The sequence below is a fragment of the Petromyzon marinus genome, chromosome 58 (genome assembly GCF_048934315.1).
Source record: "Petromyzon marinus isolate PM22_M1 ecotype Great Lakes invasive population chromosome 58, UKy_Petmar_22M1.pri1.0, whole genome shotgun sequence".
In the NCBI taxonomy this organism is placed as follows: Eukaryota; Metazoa; Chordata; class Hyperoartia; order Petromyzontiformes; family Petromyzontidae; genus Petromyzon; species Petromyzon marinus.
Window position 1 is genome coordinate 4,850,981 of NC_133724.1, and position 19,077 is coordinate 4,870,057.

The 19,077-nt window shown below is 53.8% G+C and overlaps 1 protein-coding gene across 1 annotated transcript in view; it reads right to left on the minus strand.

Annotated features, from left to right (window-relative positions):
- The window catches only part of LOC116955064 (myosin-10-like), a 124,402-nt gene that overhangs the window by 54,963 nt on the left and 50,362 nt on the right, over nucleotides 1–19,077 (minus strand). The window contains exons 6-10 of the mRNA XM_032976017.2: nucleotides 18,283–18,385; nucleotides 15,295–15,387; nucleotides 6,513–6,576; nucleotides 2,655–2,753; nucleotides 623–766 (exon numbers count right to left, since the gene is read on the minus strand). Coding sequence (XP_032831908.2) covers nucleotides 623–766; nucleotides 2,655–2,753; nucleotides 6,513–6,576; nucleotides 15,295–15,387; nucleotides 18,283–18,385 — 503 coding nt within the window. The remainder of the gene's footprint in view (nucleotides 1–622; nucleotides 767–2,654; nucleotides 2,754–6,512; nucleotides 6,577–15,294; nucleotides 15,388–18,282; nucleotides 18,386–19,077) is intronic.

The window sequence follows — 19,077 nt, forward strand, 5'->3', positions numbered from 1 at the left end:
ATGTTAACTACCTCGCCTGGTATACAGGAGGTCGTGGGCTCGATCCCGAACCTAAAGCCGGAATATTTGGAGTTTCCCCGTGGTTGAGCGGATTTTTCTCCGGGTCCTCCCGTTTATACCCCCCCTCCCCCTTCCACATTTATAATCGACATCGCCACGTGTTCCCGGTTATTTGGCTGCCACTAAAATTTCCACAACGACGGTAAGCCGGGTTCTCTTCTGCGCATATATAACACAGCGAGCTCAGTGTGGGTGCCTTAACGTGGTAAAAATAATACCAAACATTTTTTTGTTAAAGGAGTTTAAATTGATATTATTGGTTCTTTCGGTGAAGTCACGTCGATAGAAAATAAAAAATGAAACAAAATAAAAAAAAAGATAAAATCACGAAGTAAAATTTAAATTGATAAAATCATAATAGCAACAACAAAAAAACCACGAAGTTTCGATCGCAACACAAGCGGTATTTGTATTACTATTATTATTATTTTCTATCTACGTGACTTTACCAAAAGAACCAAGAATGTGAATTCCTGCGGTCACGAAAGTTTCAAGTAAAAAAAAAACAAAGTTAAAGTTAAGTTTGAGTAAAGGTGCATGGTGCCCGATGCGATGGACCCACAGCTGAGCTCCTCCTGGCTGATGCCCATGATCGCCATGGCATCGACGGTCTCAATGAGCATCTCCTGGTCCGACTGGCCAGGCACGGGCACGTAGCCAAAGGACATGAAGTGATACTTGGTGAACTCCTCCAGCAAGAACTCCTCTGCTCGCACGCACGCAGACACCCACACACACAGAGACACACACAGACACACACGGACGCACCCACAAAGATAAAGACAAAGATCCCCCGTATAGCCTTAACAGACTGTAGGGGCAAGTGCTGTTAGCGAGCACCTATGAAGGCCGTAACGGTACACGAGGGGGTGGGTGGCCAGCACCACGCCCGACCGCCTTTGTCTCCTCAGTGGCAATGTTTACACACCGCACCGGGTACTCATTTGAGGCTGAGTCGACCTAGGGGAGGCCCGGGACCGGTTCAGATAATCGTCACTGGTGTTGGCCGTGAGCGGGAATCGAACCCGGGTCGCCAGGTTCATAGCGCAGCGCGCTAACCGCTACACTACCGCTCCCACACACAAAGACACACGCGCACGCACACGCGCACACACAGACACACACACACGGACGCACCCACACACACGCGCGCACGCATACACACAAAGTGACACACGCATGCAGACACGCGCACACACACACACGCACACACAGACACACACACAGGCACACACAACACGCACGCACGCACACACACGCCGCCAGTAATTACAACTAGGTTCATCAGGCGACAGCCAGATTTGGATTGTAAATGTTGTGGCTTGGCTTTCCAACACACCGGTGTGCTGTACGAGTATACTACACTATACACTACAATATACACTACTATACACTACACTATACACTACACTATACACTACACTATACAATACACTATACAATACACTATACACTACTATACATTACACTATACACTACTATACACTACACTATACACTACTATACACTACACTATACAATACACTACTATACACTATACACTACACGATACACTACACTATACACTACACTATTTTACACTACACTATACAGTACACTATACACTACACTATACACTACTATACACTACACTATACAATACACTATACACTACACTATACACTACTATACACTACACTATACACTACACTATTTTACACTACACTATACACTACACTATACACTACACTATACACCAGTGCTGTAAAAGTGACGAATCGGCCACGTTCTATTTACGTGACAACCCTTACTAATTGGCTGTGTCGGCTGGTGGCGGGTTTTAACGACACAACATTTAAACATTTACGCGATCTAACCTCGAAAAAACCCCTCTATCATGGATGATATTGGTTCGCGAAAGCCTACCACGTGTTAAACTGATAATGTCTTGCAGTGGGTTTAGTCTCCATCACACAACCCGTCTGTGCTGTGCTAAGTAACGAATTGGCCAAGTGTTCTGTTTACGTGAACACAGCCCTTACAAGTTGCCTGCGTCGGGTGGTGGCGGGTTTCACGACATATTTATATACCCACGCGATCTAACCCCCCCACCCCCACAAAAAAAAAAACCTCTATTATGGATAATATTGGTCGCAAAAGTCTATGACTACTGCTACTACTCCGTGTTACTGGTAGTAATCTCCTGGTTACACCACCACCAGCCCACAGGGGATTATTGTGTCCGTCCGTCCGTCGTGTATAAAAAAAAATGGTAGGGGTGGGGCTGGGTGGAGAGGGGAGGGTGGGGAGGGGCTGGGTGGGGAGGGAGGGGCTGGGTGGGGGGTGGGAGGAGTGGGGCTGGGTGGGGAGGGGCTGCTCACCCCGTGGTGCCCCCCTTATAAAACTCAACGTTTAACCTACTCACGCCGGCTTGTGCCCACGCCCTCACAGTCGGGCAAATTGTGCGGAACGCACCACGTGGTGGTGCCGCCGTTGTTGACCCTGGCCATTGACCGAGCAAACCCAACGTTCCAACTACCAGCACCTTCCGCAGGAGAACGTGTTTAAATTGACGGTGACCACCCCCCCCCCCTCCCCCGTCTCCTCCTCCTTACCCTTCTGCTTATCGCTGGCGCCTGCGACGAGGTAGTAGAAGATGTGGAAGCTGCGCTCGTCTCTCGCTTGACGCACCGCGCGAGATTTCTCCAGGAGGTCTGAGGACGCCGTCAAGGAGTTGCTTCCGCCGTTGTTGTTGTTGTTGTCGTTTGTTGTTGTTGTTGTTGTTTCCTCAAATCTTGTAACTCAATTTTAACCCACTTCCCAATGTGCTATCGACTGCAAACTCGGTATACGTTGTGTCATACTGATGACAATACTATATTTAATCTTAACAAAAAAAATATTTCTAAAACATTTTTTAATATGTTAGATGTTTCGGCTTGGGTCTAATTGTCCACGCTCAACTCACGTTGGCTGTAAATCGCCCACGGCCCCCCCCCCCAACGCTGTGACAAGCCTCGGGGCCACTTCCCGAAGTCGTGGAGTTCTGCCGTTACTACAGCACATTGATGTTTACGACGTGACGATCGATCTACTGCTGGATGGCTGCTATGTACATTTCATGAAAGCTTGTTTTAAAATGTTTTTTTTAAATAAAGCTTTTTTTTTAATTGTTGTAACTTTACGAGCTCGCCCACTCTGATTCATTCTCGCAGCGGCAGCGGCTTTTGGCTCGGCCACCGGACAAAGGCGGAGGTCACCGCGGCCGTCTGGAACGCTCTTTCCCTTCCGGTATTAGGAAGTCACTGCAAGCTGTGCAACTTTTCAATCTCGATTGACAAACTCGTTTATTTAGAACTGGTTGTTGTTGTTGTTGTGTTTAGTTTGTTGTTCTTCCACCGCACCTCGGATTAGCACGGTTGGCTACGTACGGTGCGAAAGAAGTTCAACGTACATACATACTACTGTACACCACACAACACGTTGCCATACACTACACTCCTAACACAAAACACTATACTATACATTACACTACTACACTATGCACTACTGCACTACCTACTGATATATTACTACACTACTATGCATTGCAGCGTTATTAAGATGCCAATGGAGCTATGCCCTTCGACATCACCCAGATAGAAAACTCATTTCTTTAGAACTGCTTTTTTGTAAATGTAGAACTGCATTAGCGCGGCGATGTTGACCACACACCGCACCGTTTACCAATTTCAGTCCGAGTGGACCTAGGGGGAGGCCAATGCCCGCGTCAGATCATCGTCACAGGCGTTGGTGGCCGTGAGCGGGAGTCGAACTTGGGTTGGCAGGGTTCGTAGCGCAGCGTAGCGCTGAACCGCTACATTCACGCGCAGAGATTGGCAGATTCATTTCTTTAGAACTGCTTTTTGTTGTGTAGTATGTTGTCCTTCCCCGCACATCCGATTATCGCGGTGGGCTACGTACGGTGCGAAAGAAGTTCAACAAACATACGTGCTGACGATGATGGTGGTGGTGGTGCTGATGATGATGATGGTGCTGATCGTGATGATGGTGGTGCTGATGATGATGATGGTGCTGATGATGATGGTGGTGGTGGTGATGATGGTGGTGGTCATGATGATGGTGGTAGTGGTGGTGGTGATGATGGTGGTGGTGGTGATGATGATGGTGGTAGTGGTGATCGTGATGATGGTGGTGCTGATGATGATGGTGGTGGTGGTGCTGATGATGATGGTGGTGGTGCTGATAATAATGTTGGTGGTGGAGCTGATCGTGATGATGGTGGTGGTGGTGGTGCTGATGATGATGGTGGTGGTGGTCTTGATGATGATGGTGGTGGTGGTGGCGATGATGATCGTGGTGGTGGTGATGATGGTGGTGGTGGTGATGATGGTGGTAGTGGTGGTGATGATGGTGGTGGTGCTGATGATGATGGTGGTGGTGCTGATGATGATGGTGGTGCTTATGATGATGATGGTGGTGGTGCTGATGATGATGATGGTGGTGGTGGTGCGACTGACGCCACAACCGCTCTCTCTGCCGACCATCACAAAATCTTCTTTGTCATTCTGTTACACCTCCTACCGACTCCGACTTCCCTTGCTGCTCCCAACACGTACCCCTCCTCAACCCTGCCAAGCCAAGCCCTTGCCACCCCAAACTCACAGTAGCCAGAACATTGCTCGCTGGGCAGAAGCTCCCTCAATCTGTGACTTGAAGCTTTCGTGACTGCAGGGATCACATACTCTTTGGTTCTTTCGGTAAAGTCATCACGTCGTAAGTATAATTTTTATTTTATACTGGAAGGAACCTCCTGGTTACACCGCCAGCCCACAGGGGAGTATTGTGTCCGTCCGTCCGTCCGTCGTGCATCCAAAAATTGGAGGGGTGGGGCTGGGTGGAGGGTGGGGTGGGGCTGGGTGGGGGTGGGAGGGGTGGGGCTGGGTGGGGAGGGACTGCTCACCCCGTGGTGCCCTTATAAAACTCAACGTTTAACCTACTCACGCCGGCTTGTGCCCGCCCTCACAGTCGGGCATATTGTGCGGAATACACCACGTGGTGGTGCCGTTGACCCTGGCCATTGACCGAGCAACCCAACGTTCCTACCAGCTCCCTCCACAGGAATGTGTTACCTACGTAATCTCATTTTATACCCACGTGACTTTACCGAAAGAACCAAAGAGTATAGAAGCTCCCTCTTTTTGCTCCGCTGTCCGGTTATGGATCTAACCAAGGCCGTAGCCAAGGAGTCAACGTTGGGGGGGAGGGGGGACCAAATCTTCTAGGGGGTCTGGGGGTCCCCCCCACCATAAAAAAATCTCAATTTGAAAACTAATTTGCTGCCTAAAATATAAAAAAATAAAATCACTTACACATAGGATAGACTTTTTTTTACAATAATGTCTAATCGTCTATTGTATTACATTGCTCTGTTTTAATTTTTGTTTTTACCTTTTCTTGTTTCATTGTATGTAATGGCAGAGATTAGGGATTTATAAAGTACAACCATAACCACAATTATATAAACAGAAATCAATTTCATAGCAATATATTGGGGGGGACATTTTGGATCTAAATCCCCCTTCCCAAACCCCCCCACCCCCACCCCCTATCATGGTGAACACATTGTCAGCGAGATCACCGATTCTGGTCTTCTGCCTACAGTAGCACACACACACAAAGATCCCCCGTATAGCCTTTACAGACTGTAGGGGCAAGTGCTGTTAGCGAGCACCTGTGAAGGCCGGAACGGTTCACGAGGGGATGGGTGGCCAGCACCACGTCCGACCGCCTTTGTCTCCCCCAGTGGCGATGTTTACACACCGCACCAGGTACTCATTTGAGGCTGAGTCGACCTAGGGGAGGCCCAGAACCGGCTAAAATAATCGTCACTGCTGTTGGCCGTGAGCGGGAATCGAACCCGGGTCGTCAGATTCGTAGCACAGCGTAGCGCTAGCCGCTACACTATCGCTCCCCACACACACAGCACACGCAGACACACACACGCAGACACACACACGCAGACACACACACGCAGACACACACACGCAGACACACACACAGACACACACACAGAAACACACACGCACGGGGCATCTCATAGCTTCACCACGTGCCTTGTAGGGACTGAGTCTTTGATCAGCAGTCAACCAATGATCGTGCCGATTAGATGTACTCGCGTCCGATATGGCTGTTGTTCACAATGTCACCCAATTATTTTCTAACAAAAAATTAAAGAGCACCCCACCACCACGCGCACATACATAGCGGACATCGGCGAAAAGGAGCTTCACAGCTCATCGGATTTCTCCGCGAGGACGACTAAGTCGCGTTAATAGAAAACAAACAAAAAAATCAACAACAAAAAATTAAAAATGCTGAAATTAAATGAAAATAATGTAAATGAATACAAATGGCATTCTGCCGCGGCGATTGAAACGAGGCTTGAGCGCCTTCTGGCTTTTGAAGGATACAGGTCTCGATGTTTGCACCCACGATGTAGCCCGTCACGTCAAAGTTGATCTTGATGAACTTGCCCTGGTGGGGGGTGGTGGTGTGGGTTGGGGTGGGTGATGGAGGGGTAGGAGGGCACGTGGGTAAGAATATTCAACATTTAACCCCCCCCCCCCCCTCCTCCTCCTGCACACACAACAACAACACCAACAACATTCTTTTGCGTGTTTCTTTATTTTTGTTATAATTATTATTATCATTAACGGGATGGAGAAACGTGTTTAGCTGCTGCCGAGGAAGGAGGGAGGGGTTGGGGGGGGAGGTAAATTAAAGGAAATCGCGCACGCATGCACGGTTGTACGCACGCATGAACGGTTGTACGCACGCATGCACAGTCGTACGCACGCATGAACGGCACCCGCATGAAGCCAGGGACGCCGTTTGGAGTCCGTCGATTGTAAGAAAAGTTTCCGAACGTCGCGTCGACGTTCGGAAACTACTTTTCCGAAACCACGTAGAAGGGAAACAATAAGATAATTAATTCGTCAATTTTTCTTTGTTGTGGTTTTCCACACCTGATGATGATGATTGCTGCTGCTTGTGTTGCAGCCGAAACGTCGTGAGAATTTAATTGTTTTATATTTTTATTATTTTACTGTTTCACTTCTACGTGGTGGTGACTTTAACCGAAAGAACCAAGAGTATGAATCCCTGCAGTCACGAAAGCTTTAAATCGAATTTTTTTTCCCTAAACCGTTTCCCTTCATCTCCGGCCCATCGCGGAGTTCAAATCGCCGCCCCGCGTCGGTAGAGGTTGTCGCCGAGGTGTGCGGTTGGAACCCGACGGGCAGACCTGGAGATCTCAACCTGGCTCTAAGCAGACGACGCGGGCGTCAGTGGCGGGGGAGATATCTGAGCTGTACCCCTGCCATGGCTGACGTCAGTGGCAGGGGGAGATATCTGAGCTGTACCCCTGCCATGGCTGGCGTCAGTGGCAGGGGGAGATATCTGAGCTGTCCCCTGCCACGGCTGACGTCAGTGGCAGGGGAGATATCTGAGCTGTCCCCTGCCACGGTGGACGTCAGTGGCGGGGGAGATATCTGAGCTGTCCCCTGCCACGGCTGACGTCAGTGGCAGGGGGAGATATCTGAGCTATACCCCTGCCACGGCTGGCGTCAGTGGCAGGGGGAGATATCTGAGCTGTCCCCTGCCACGGCTGGCGTCAGTGGCAGGGGGAGATATCTGAGCTGTGCCCCTGCCATGGCTGGCGTCAGTGGCAGGGGGAGATATCTGAGCTGTCCCCTGCCACGGCTGACGTCAGTGGCAGGGGGAGATATCTGAGCTATACCCCTGCCACGGCTGGCGTCAGTGGCAGGGGGAGATATCTGAGCTGTCCCCTGCCACGGCTGGCGTCAGTGGCAGGGGGAGATATCTGAGCTGTGCCCCTGCCATGGCTGGCGTCAGTGGCAGGGGGAGATATCTGAGCTGTCCCCTGCAACGGCTGGGGTCAGTGGCAGGGGGAGATATCTGAGCTATACCCCTGCCATGGCTGGCGTCAGTGGCAGGGGGAGATATCTGAGCTGTCCCCTGCCACGGCTGGCGTCAGTGGCAGGGGGAGATGTCTGAGCTGTCCCCTGCCACGGCTGACGTCAGTGGCAGGGGGAGATATCTGAGCTGTCCCCTGCCACGGCTGGGGTCAGTGGCAGGGGGAGAGATATCTGAGCTGTCCCCTGCCACGGCTGGCGTCAGTGGCAGGGGGAGATATCTGAGCTGTCCCCTGCCACGGCTGGGGTCAGTGGCAGGGGGAGATGTCTGAGCTGTCCCCTGCCACGGCTGACGTCAGTGGCAGGGGGAGATATCTGAGCTGTCCCCTGCCACGGCTGGGGTCAGTGGCAGGGGGAGATGTCTGAGCTGTCCCCTGCCACGGTTGACATCAATGGCGGGGGAGATATCTGAGCTGTCCCCTGCCACGGCTGGCGTCAGTGGCAGGGGGAGATATCTTAGCTGTCCCCTGCCACGGCTGGCGTCAGTGGCAGGGGGAGATATCTGAGCTGTCCCCTGCCACGGCTGGGGTCAGTGGCAGGGGGAGATATCTGAGCTGTCCCCTGCCACGGCTGGGGTCAGTGGCAGGGGGAGATATCTGAGCTGTCCCCTGCCACGGTTGACATCAATGGCGGGGGAGATATCTGAGCTGTCCCCTGCCACGGCTGGCGTCAGTGGCAGGGGGAGATATCTGAGCTGTCCCCTGCCACGGTTGACATCAATGGCGGGGGAGATATCTGAGCTGTCCCCTGCCACGGCTGGCGTCAGTGGCAGGGGGAGATATCTGAGCTGTCCCCTGCCACGGCTGGCGTCAGTGGCAGGGGGAGAAATCTGAGCTGTACCCCTGCCACGGCTGGGGTCAGTGGCAGGGGGAGATATCTGAGCTGTACCCCTGCCACGGCTGGGGTCAGTGGCAGGGGGAGATATCTGAGCTGTACCCCTGCCATGGCTGACGTCAGTGGCAGGGGGAGATATCTGAGCTGTACCCCTGCCATGGCTGGCGTCAGTGGCAGGGGGAGATATCTGAGCTGTCCCCTGCCACGGCTGGCGTCAGTGGCAGGGGGAGATATCTGAGCGGTCCCCTGCCACGGCTGGCGTCAGTGGCAGGGGGAGATATCTGAGCTGTCCCCTGCCACGGCTGGGGTCAGTGGCAGGGGGAGATATCTGAGCTGTACCCCTGCCACGGCTGGCGTCAGTGGCAGGGTGAGATATCTGAGCTGTCCCCTGCCACGGCTGGGGTCAGTGGCAGGGGGAGATATCTGAGCTGTCCCCTGCCACGGCTGGCGTCAGTGGCAGGGGGAGATATCTGAGCGGTCCCCTGCCACGGCTGGCGTCAGTGGCAGGGGGAGATATCTGAGCTGTCCCCTGCCACGGCTGGCGTCAGTGGCAGGGGGAGATATCTGAGCGGTCCCCTGCCACGGCTGGCGTCAGTGGCAGGGGGAGATATCTGAGCTGTCCCCTGCCACGGCTGGGGTCAGTGGCAGGGGGAGATATCTGAGCTGTACCCCTGCCACGGCTGGCGTCAGTGGCAGGGTGAGATATCTGAGCTGTCCCCTGCCACGGCTGGGGTCAGTGGCAGGGGGAGATATCTGAGCTGTACCCCTGCCACGGCTGGCGTCAGTGGCAGGGGGAGATGTCTGAGCCGGGCTGTGCGCTGGTGGCTGCACTGCCGTCGTCTCAGATGTGTAACCGTGGGCCCGATTAATGACACTGCTAAGTTTTGGGCATGCGCTCCGCTTCCCGTGTGCTCGCCTGTAATCAGTTTATCGGCGTGTAGCTGCGAGTGCTTATTTTGTCAGGAACAACCCATTTTTCGACCCCCAACCACCGCCACCACCACCACCACCACCACCTCACAAACAAGTTGTTAACATCTCGATGCAGCATTCCTCATGAGCCCGTGCCATATAAGGCTCACAGAGGAAGCCCCAAGGACAGCTTGCTGCAGCACGCACACACACACAGACACACATACACACACACAGACTCACATACACACACACACTCACATACACACACACACAGACTCACATACACACACACAGACTCACATACACACACACAGACTAACTTACACACACACACACTCACATACACACACACACAGACTCACATACACACACACAGACTCACATACACACACACACACATACACACACACACAGACTCACATACACACACACACACAGAGACTCACATACACACACACATACACACACACAGACTCACATACACACACACAGACTCACATACACAACAACAACAACAACCGCCATTCGCCACTAAGTGGCGGTGACGTCACCACGACGCTTGTGCCAGGCTATGTGCACCCTGAGGCCACGTGAAGTGTCGAACGCCCGCTGGCAGGAGGTCACGTGGCAGACCCAGGTGCCACGGGTCGACTGACTGAGATGACTGGCTGATGCACCACCTGTGCCCCCTACTGTGCCAACCTGCTGTGCTTTAGCCACCCGGCGCTCCGCTCGCTGTTGTGAGCGTCGCTCCTCCGCCCTCCGTTGTTGTTGGAGGGCGACTGCCTCCAACTGCCCAGTAGCATCCTTCACGAGCCTCCTCCACAGAGGCCGATCTTGACACCGCTGGTACCAGTCATCGGCAAGTCCACTCAGCTCCACGTCCTCCTGTACCACATCACTCCATCTCTTCTCTAGCCCGTGCCGCGCCCGCTTAGCCCCCTCAATCCGGCCAAACAAAAGCTGTTTCGGCATGCGGTGGCTGGGCATGCGGGCTACATGACCCAGCCATCGCAGCCTTGCCTGCCGGAGGAGCTCACCGATGGGACCCTGCCCAGATCTTTCAAGGATTTGTGAGCTCCTCACACAATCCAGTCTGGTTAAACCCAGGATGGATCGTAGGCAGGCCAGCCTAAATGTTTCCAACCGGCGAAGATGCTCCATTAGGGGGGTCCACGTTTCGCAAGCGTAGAGAAGGGAGGGAATGACCGTGGCCGAGAAGACCTGAAGCTTAGTGCGGAGCGACAGACCAGGTAGCTTCCACACAGCGTTGCGCAACCGATGAAAAGATATTGCCGCTCGACTGATTCGGAGTGAAACCTCTGCTGTTAAACTGGAGCCAGTCATAAGCACACTGCCCAGGTATGGGAAACTCTCCACTCTCTCCACAACTGCCCCATCACCGATTGGGAGTTGTGGGGGTGGAGTGTCCGATGGTACAAAATACCCAGGCAGGTGCTTAGTTTTGGTGGGGCTGATGGTAAGGCCCCACCTCTTAGTGGCACGCTCCAGTCTCAGCAGCAGCGTCTCCAACTCCTCCTCTGACTGAGCAGCTATTACCAAGTCATCAGCATACATAACGTGGTTGAGCAATAGGGAGCCATCCCTTGACCGCACCCGGGCATCGATTAGCCTCCCATTATATCTGTACCATATGGAGATTCCCCCGGTACAGCTATTGAAGGCTTCACGAACCACGTGGTCAAAATAGATGTTAAATAATGTGGGAGCCAGAGGACATCCCTGTCGCACCCCAAGGTGTACAGGGAATGGCTCTGACTCCCGGCCACGTAGTTTTACCCGGGCCCGCTCACCATCATGAAGGTCCTTAATGATCGTGAGCAGAGGGTCAGGTACTCCAAAAGCACGAAGAACGACCCAGAGCCCAGGCCTACTGATGGTATCATAGGCCTTGACCAGGTCAATAAAGCAGAGATGTAGGTCTTGTTGGAATTCCCTACACCTCTGCTGTAGCAGACGGACAGAAAATATGGCATCTGTGCAGGACCGCCCTTTCCTGAAACCGCATTGGGGCTCCGCAAGCCTCTCCTCAGCGTGCCTGGCAAGGCGATGCTGAATAATCCTTGCCAGGACCTTTCCCGGCACACTGAGGAGTGAGATGCCCCTGTAGTTGTTACAGTCTGTGCGGTCCCCCTTCTTAAAAAGGGGGACCACCAGGGCATCCTTCCAATCCTGCGGAACCCGTCCAGTGGTCCAGACTGTTGTTATGATGTCATATAGGGCAGTCTGTGCACAAACGCCACCCTCCCTCAGCATTTCGCTTGGGAGATCATCTCTGCCCGCTGCCTTTCCTGGTCTCAGACTCCGGATCGCCTTCAATACTTCCTCAGCAGATGGCACCTCAGCCAGCCACTCACAGGGGGTGACTTCATCCAATATTTGAGGCACCGCAGCCTCAGCAGGGTCATCCTCACTTTGTGCCACGATGTTTTCCTGGCTGAGGGATTTTCCCTCCCCCAGGACCTCACAGAAATGCTCAGCAAATCTGCGAACCTGTTCCTGGGGGTCGGAAATTGGATCACCGTTTTTTCCCCTAATGATGGTAATAGGTGTGGCGCTGCAGGTTACTTTTTTGATGGAGTTAAATAGAGATTTGTGATCACGGGCCACTGAGGCAGACTCCATCTCCTCAGCAACCCGCGACCACCACCCATCCTTGCAGCGCCTCACAGCTCTCCGAACCTCCGAGCGAAGGCTGCGGTAAGCCTCCTCATTCTCTGACGTGGGATTCTGTAGCCGATGACAGTGGGCCTGTCGCTTTTTCTCAACCATCCTGAACAACTCCTCTGTCATCCAGGGTGTCTGGGGAGGTCTGGACCGCGTACCCAAAGCAGCCATTGCAGCTGCATGAGTCACAGTCCTAAACCTCGCCCATTTACCCTCGACATCAGGAGGAGTCGGGGACGATGCCAATCCCAGCCGCAAGCGATGATGAAATTCTCGCTTGCAACTTTCATCAGATAACTGAGACCAGGCCACTTTAGGTTGGAATGGGGTCCTGGGTGTACACCCACCACCGGAGTGGAAGAATGGCAGGCGCATCTTACAGATGACTAGTCGATGGTCAGAGGGCAGATCAGCTCCACGATAGGTCCTGGTGTCAAGGACATGAGCTCGCATTCGCTGGTCCGTCACTATGTAGTCCAGCAGATGTTCTTGCTTGGACCCGGCATGCATCCATGATGTTGTGTGGATGCGCCGATGCCGGAACAGCGTGTTGGTAATTACAAGCCCATGGGCTGCACAAAAATCTAGCAGCCTCCTACCGTTGTTATTGAGCTGATCTGGCCCATGCCCTCCAATCACTCCAGACCAGGTGCCAGTATCATGACCAACTCGGGCATTGAAGTCACCCAACATGATGACTCTATCCCGAGGGGCCACTTTAGCCAGCACCTGTGACAGGAGGTCATAGAAGGCATCTGACTCATCGGCTCTGCCTGCATCCCTCCACGGATGTTCATCTTCGGTGGGGGCATAAGTAACCACGACCACCATTCCTCGCCTCCGGTTGATGGGAAGGCGAGCCCAAAGTAGCCTGGGGCTTACAGCTTCCCACACCTCACCGCCACGCTCCCACGCCCCCTTCATTCTTTTGTTCAAAAGAAGACCCACACCCTGTTGTTTGGCAGTCTGCTGCCCCGAGTAGAGGACTGTCCACCCCTCATGGTGGCAGGAGCCAGAGCCGGTCCACCGGACCTCCTGAATGCCGCATAGATCCAGGCGGTACCGGTCCAGCTCCCGACAGAGGAGTGGCAGCCTCTCCTCTGCAGTGAGCGTTCGAACATTCCACGTGGCCACCCGTAGTGGCTTTTCGTTGTTTCTGGAGTAGCCCCGAGGGTAGGTATTCAATCTCCTGGCTCCGCCAATTGGGGTTTGGCCAGGAGACGTCATAGACGCCTGGCCCCCCGGGGCCTCCGGCACAAGCTTAGTTGTTACATATTTCAGTTTAATTCGTGGTTTTGTGGTAATTAATTGAAGGTGGAGGGGTTACCAGCCCCTCGCACCCGTCCAGAGCCCCCGTTTAGCCCCTGTGGTGGACACATATGCCATGAGGGGAGGAGCCAATCAAAATTGGAACTCCCCCCACAGCGCTGTCCACGACAGACTCACATACACACACACACACAGACTCACATACACACGCAGACTCACATACACACACACACTCACATACACACGCACACACACACAGACTCACATACACACACACAAACTCACATACACACACACACCCACATACACACGCACACACACACAGACTCACATACACACACACACAGACTCACATACACACGCACACACACACAGACTCACATACACACACACAGACTCACATACACACGCACACACACACAGACTCACATACACACACACACAGACTCACATACACACACACAGACTCACATACACACACACACAGACTCACATACACACACACGCACAGACTCACATACACCCACAGACACACACATACACTAGAATATCAAAGGCAAGATCCCCCCGTGTAGCCTGTAACAGACTGTTGGGGCAAGTGCTGTTAGCGAGTAACAGCACCTACGAAGGCCGGCACGGCACACGAGGGGGTGGGTGGCCAGCACCACGCCCGGCCGCCTTTGTCTCCCGAGTGGCGATATTTGTACACATCGCACTATGTACTCATTTGAGGCTGGGTCGACCGAGCAGAAGCGCCGGACCAATTCAGGTGTGTGATGCTGATGTTGGCCGTGAGCGGGAATCAAACCTGGGTCGTCGGATTCGTAGCACTAGTGCGCTAACCGGTGTACCACCACTCCTCACAACATACCGCGCCTACGATTAGCACGGGCTGGCTGTGCACAGTGTGAAAGAAGTTCAACATGCATACATACATACGCACGCATACATTCAAGAACAACAGCCCTAACCCCACTAAATAAACTCCGGTCATCTTCAAAGCAGTTTGCGGCTCGCCATGGAACAGAGATGGTGGTCTCCGCATCACGCGCTTTCAGATGCGCTTCTGCGGCCGTCTGGAACGCTCTCCCTTTCCGATATCAGGACGCCACTGGGGAGCTGTGCACTTTTAAAATCATCATCTAGATTGTCCTTACCCCCTGCACCTCCGATTAGCGCGGTTGGCTACGCACGGCGCGAAAGAAATTCAACATACCTACGCATCCGCGTCTCCAGTCTGCGTCCCGTGTGTCCCGTTCATTAATCCCGCGCGTCTGCTATCCAGTGTCCTGCGTTTGTCCCCGGGTGTCCCGCCGCGTGTTGGTTCTGTGCGTCTCGTTCGTACGACTCATTTGATTCATTCCGTGCGTCTCCTATCCAGTGTCCCGCGCCGGTCCAGAATGCCCCGCGTGTTTGTTCCGTGTGTCTGCGTCCGCTGTCCGTGTCGCACGTGTCCTGTTTCCCCAACCCGCGCGACCTCCTATACTGTGTCCCGTGTCTGTCCCGTGTCTGTCCCGCGTCTGTCCCCCCGCCCGCCCGCTCCCGTACTCACGAAGCGAGAGGAGTTGTCGTTCTTCACCGTCTTGGCATTGCCGAACGCCTCCAGGATCGGATTCGCCTGCAGCAGCTGCTTCTCCAGCTCACCCTGCGGCCCGGGAGACACGGGGGACGGAGTAGAGAGAGACACGGGGGACGGAGTAGAGAGAGACACGGGGGGCGGAGTAGAGAGACACGGGGGACGGAGTAGAGAGAGACACGGGGGACGGAGTAGAGAGACACGGGGGACAGAGTAGAGAGAGACACGGGGGACGGAGTAGAGAGACACGGGGGACGGAGTAGAGAGACACGGGGGACGGAGTAGAGAGACACGGGGGACGGAGTAGAGAGAGACACGGGGGACGGAGTAGAGAGAGACACGGGGGACGGAGTAGAGAGAGACACGGGGGACGGAGTAGAGAGAGACACGGGGGACGGAGTAGAGAGAGACACGGGGGACGGAGTAGAGAGAGACACGGGGGACGGAGTAGAGAGAGACACGGGGGACGGAGTAGAGAGACACGGGGGACGCAGTAGAGAGACACGGGGGACAGAGCAGAGAGACACGGGGGACGGAGTAGAGAGACACGGGGGACGCAGTAGAGAGACACGGGGGACAGAGTACAGAGACACGGGGGAAAGAGTAGAGAGACACGGGGGACAGAGCAGAGAGACACGGGGGACGGAGTAGAGAGACACAGGGGACAGAGCAGAGAGACACGGGGGACGGAGTAGAGAGACACGGGGGACAGAGTAGAGAGACACGGGGGACGGAGTAGAGAGACAAGGGGGACGGAGTAGAGAGACACGGGGGACGGAGTAGAGAGACACGGGGGACGGAGTAGAGAGACACGGGGACGGAGTAGAGAGACACGGGGGACAGAGTAGAGAGACACGGGGGACGGAGTAGAGAGACACGGGGGACGGAGTAGAGAGACACGGGGGACGCAGTAGAGAGACACGGGGGACAGAGCAGAGAGACACGGGGGACGGAGTAGAGAGACACGGGGGACGCAGTAGAGAGACACGGGGGACAGAGTACAGAGACACGGGGGAAAGAGTAGAGAGACACGGGGGACAGAGCAGAGAGACACGGGGGACGGAGTAGAGAGACACGGGGGACAGAGCAGAGAGACACGGGGGACGGAGTAGAGAGACACGGGGGACAGAGTAGAGAGACACGGGGGACGGAGTAGAGAGACACGGGGACGGAGTAGAGAGACACGGGGACGGAGTAGAGAGACACGGGGGACGGAGTAGAGAGACACGGGGGACGGAGTAGAGAGACACGGGGGACAGAGTGCAGAGACACGGGGGACGGAGTAGAGAGACACGGGGGACGGAGTAGAGAGACTCGAGGGCAAGAGTATAGGGCACAGGGATAGAGTAGAGAGACACGGGGACGGAGTAGAGAGACACGGGGACGGAGTAGAGAGACACGGGGGACGGAGTAGAGAGACACGGGGGACGGAGTAGAGAGACACGGGGGACGGAGTAGAGAGACACGGGGGACGGAGTAGAGAGACACGAGGGCAAGAGTATAGGGCACAGGGATAGAGTAGAGAGACACGGGGACGGAGTAGAGAGACACGGGGACGGAGTAGAGAGACACGGGGGACGGAGTAGAGAGACACGGGGACGGAGTAGAGAGACACGGGGACGGAGTAGAGAGACACGGGGGACGGAGTAGAGAGACACGGGGGACGGAGTAGAGAGACACGGGGGACGGAGTAGAGAGACACGGGGGACGGAGTAGAGAGACACGGGCGACAGAGCAGAGAGACACGAGGGCAAGGGTATAGGGCACAGGGATAGAGTAGAGAGACACGGAGACGGTGCAGAGAGACCGAGCAGGGAGACACAGAGATGGACAGGGAGACATGGGGACGAGACAGAGACATAGGAAAGAGACACGGGGATACAGCAGGAAATGAAACAGAGAGACATGGGGACGGAACAGGCAGACATTTTACAAGGTTAATCAGGTCACTCGATAGTGAGGCAGGATTATAACTCGATGAGGTGGTAGGGTCAGGGTTAGGCTCAGGGCTAGTTCACGCGGCTTCAAACAAACACACAGTAAACTCATGCTACTGGTTTGCTCGTCAAAATGTCTTGAATACGGAAAAAAACAACAATGTGCAGAGAAGAAAACTTTCGAATTTACCAGCATCTTGTTTCTTCCACTTCGTGTACACGATCACGGGGCCTTGTTTCCAAGGGAAACCGGCAAGAACTAGGCTCATGTGATACCCTAGAGCAGGAGTGGCGAACCTTTTTTTTACTGCCAAGGGCCATTTGGATATTTATGACATCATTCGCGGGCCATGCAAAATTAAATTTATGTTGCTCTGAAAAAAGCGCCTAGATTTATTGAATTTCGAGTCGTGCGGTTGCCTTGGCAAGGCCAGAACAAATTATTTCGCGGGGCCTCATACGGCCCACGGGTCGGACGTTCCACACCCCTGCGCCTAGAGGAAACTCAGGCTCTGTTTCCATGGTAACCGGGCAAGCGGTTAGCTAATGTGGTACTCTAGAGGGAACTCAGGCCCTGTTTCCATGGTAACCAGGCAAGCGGTTAGCTAGTGTGGTACTCTAGAGGGAACTCAGGCCCTGTTTCCAAGGTAAGCAGGCAAGCGGTTAGCTAATGTGGTAATCTAGAGGAAACTCAGACCCTGTTTCAAAGGCAAAGATTCAAGCTCTAGGCGTACGTGGTATCTTGGAGGGAACTGAGGCCTTGTTTCCAAGGGGAACAGGCAAGCTATAGGCTTTATGTGGTATCCTAGAGGAAACCAGGTCTCGTTTCCTTGGAAACCGGGCCTCGTTTCCTTGGAAACCAGGCATCGTTTGCTAGGAAACCAGGCCTCGTTTACTAGGAAACCAGGCATCGTTTGCTTGGAAGCCAGGCATCGTTTCCTTGGAAACCAGGCCTCGTTTCCTTGGAAACCGGGCCTCGTTTCCTTGTAAACCAGGCCTCGTTTGCCAGGTAACGAGCACCACTTGCCGTGATGGTGTTGTCCTTCTTGCTCTTGTGGGACGAGGTGACGTGGGCCAGGAACTGGATGACCTTCTTGGTGTTCTCGGTTTTCCCAGCGCCGGACTCACCACTGAGATTCCAGCGACAGGCGCCCGCACGCGCCACGCAGGAGGGACACAACGAGATTGTCAACGAAGAGTAATCAGCGAGAGAGAGAGATAGGTTGCGATGGAGCAGAACAAGGGACCGAACATAATGTTTACACTGGCGACGTAGGGGGTCCCGCAAGACACTGGAGGAAGGCGGCGAATTGAAATTCGACGAGCAACCGGAAGGAATTGGGCGCGACTGGGAGGATAATCGAATGCAGTGAGTTCTTGAGAAAGGATACGGCACATAGTGAGACATAGACTAACATTGCCCATGGACTGCCATTACTAACATTGCCCATGGACTAACATTGCCCATAGACTGCCATTACTAACATTGCCCATGGACTAACATTGCCATTACTAACATTGCCCATGGACTAGCATTGCCCATAGACTGCCATTACTAACATTGCCCATAGACCAACATTGCCCATAGACTGCCATTACTAACATTGCCCGTGGACTAACATTGCCATTACTAACATTGCCCATGGACTAGCATTGCCCATAGACTGCCATTACTAACATTGCCCATAGACCAACATTGCCCATAGACTGCCATTACTAACATTGCCCGTGGACTAACATTGCCCATAGACTGCCATTACTAACATTGCCCATGGACCAACATTGCCCATAGACTGCCAATACTAACATTGCCCGTGGACTA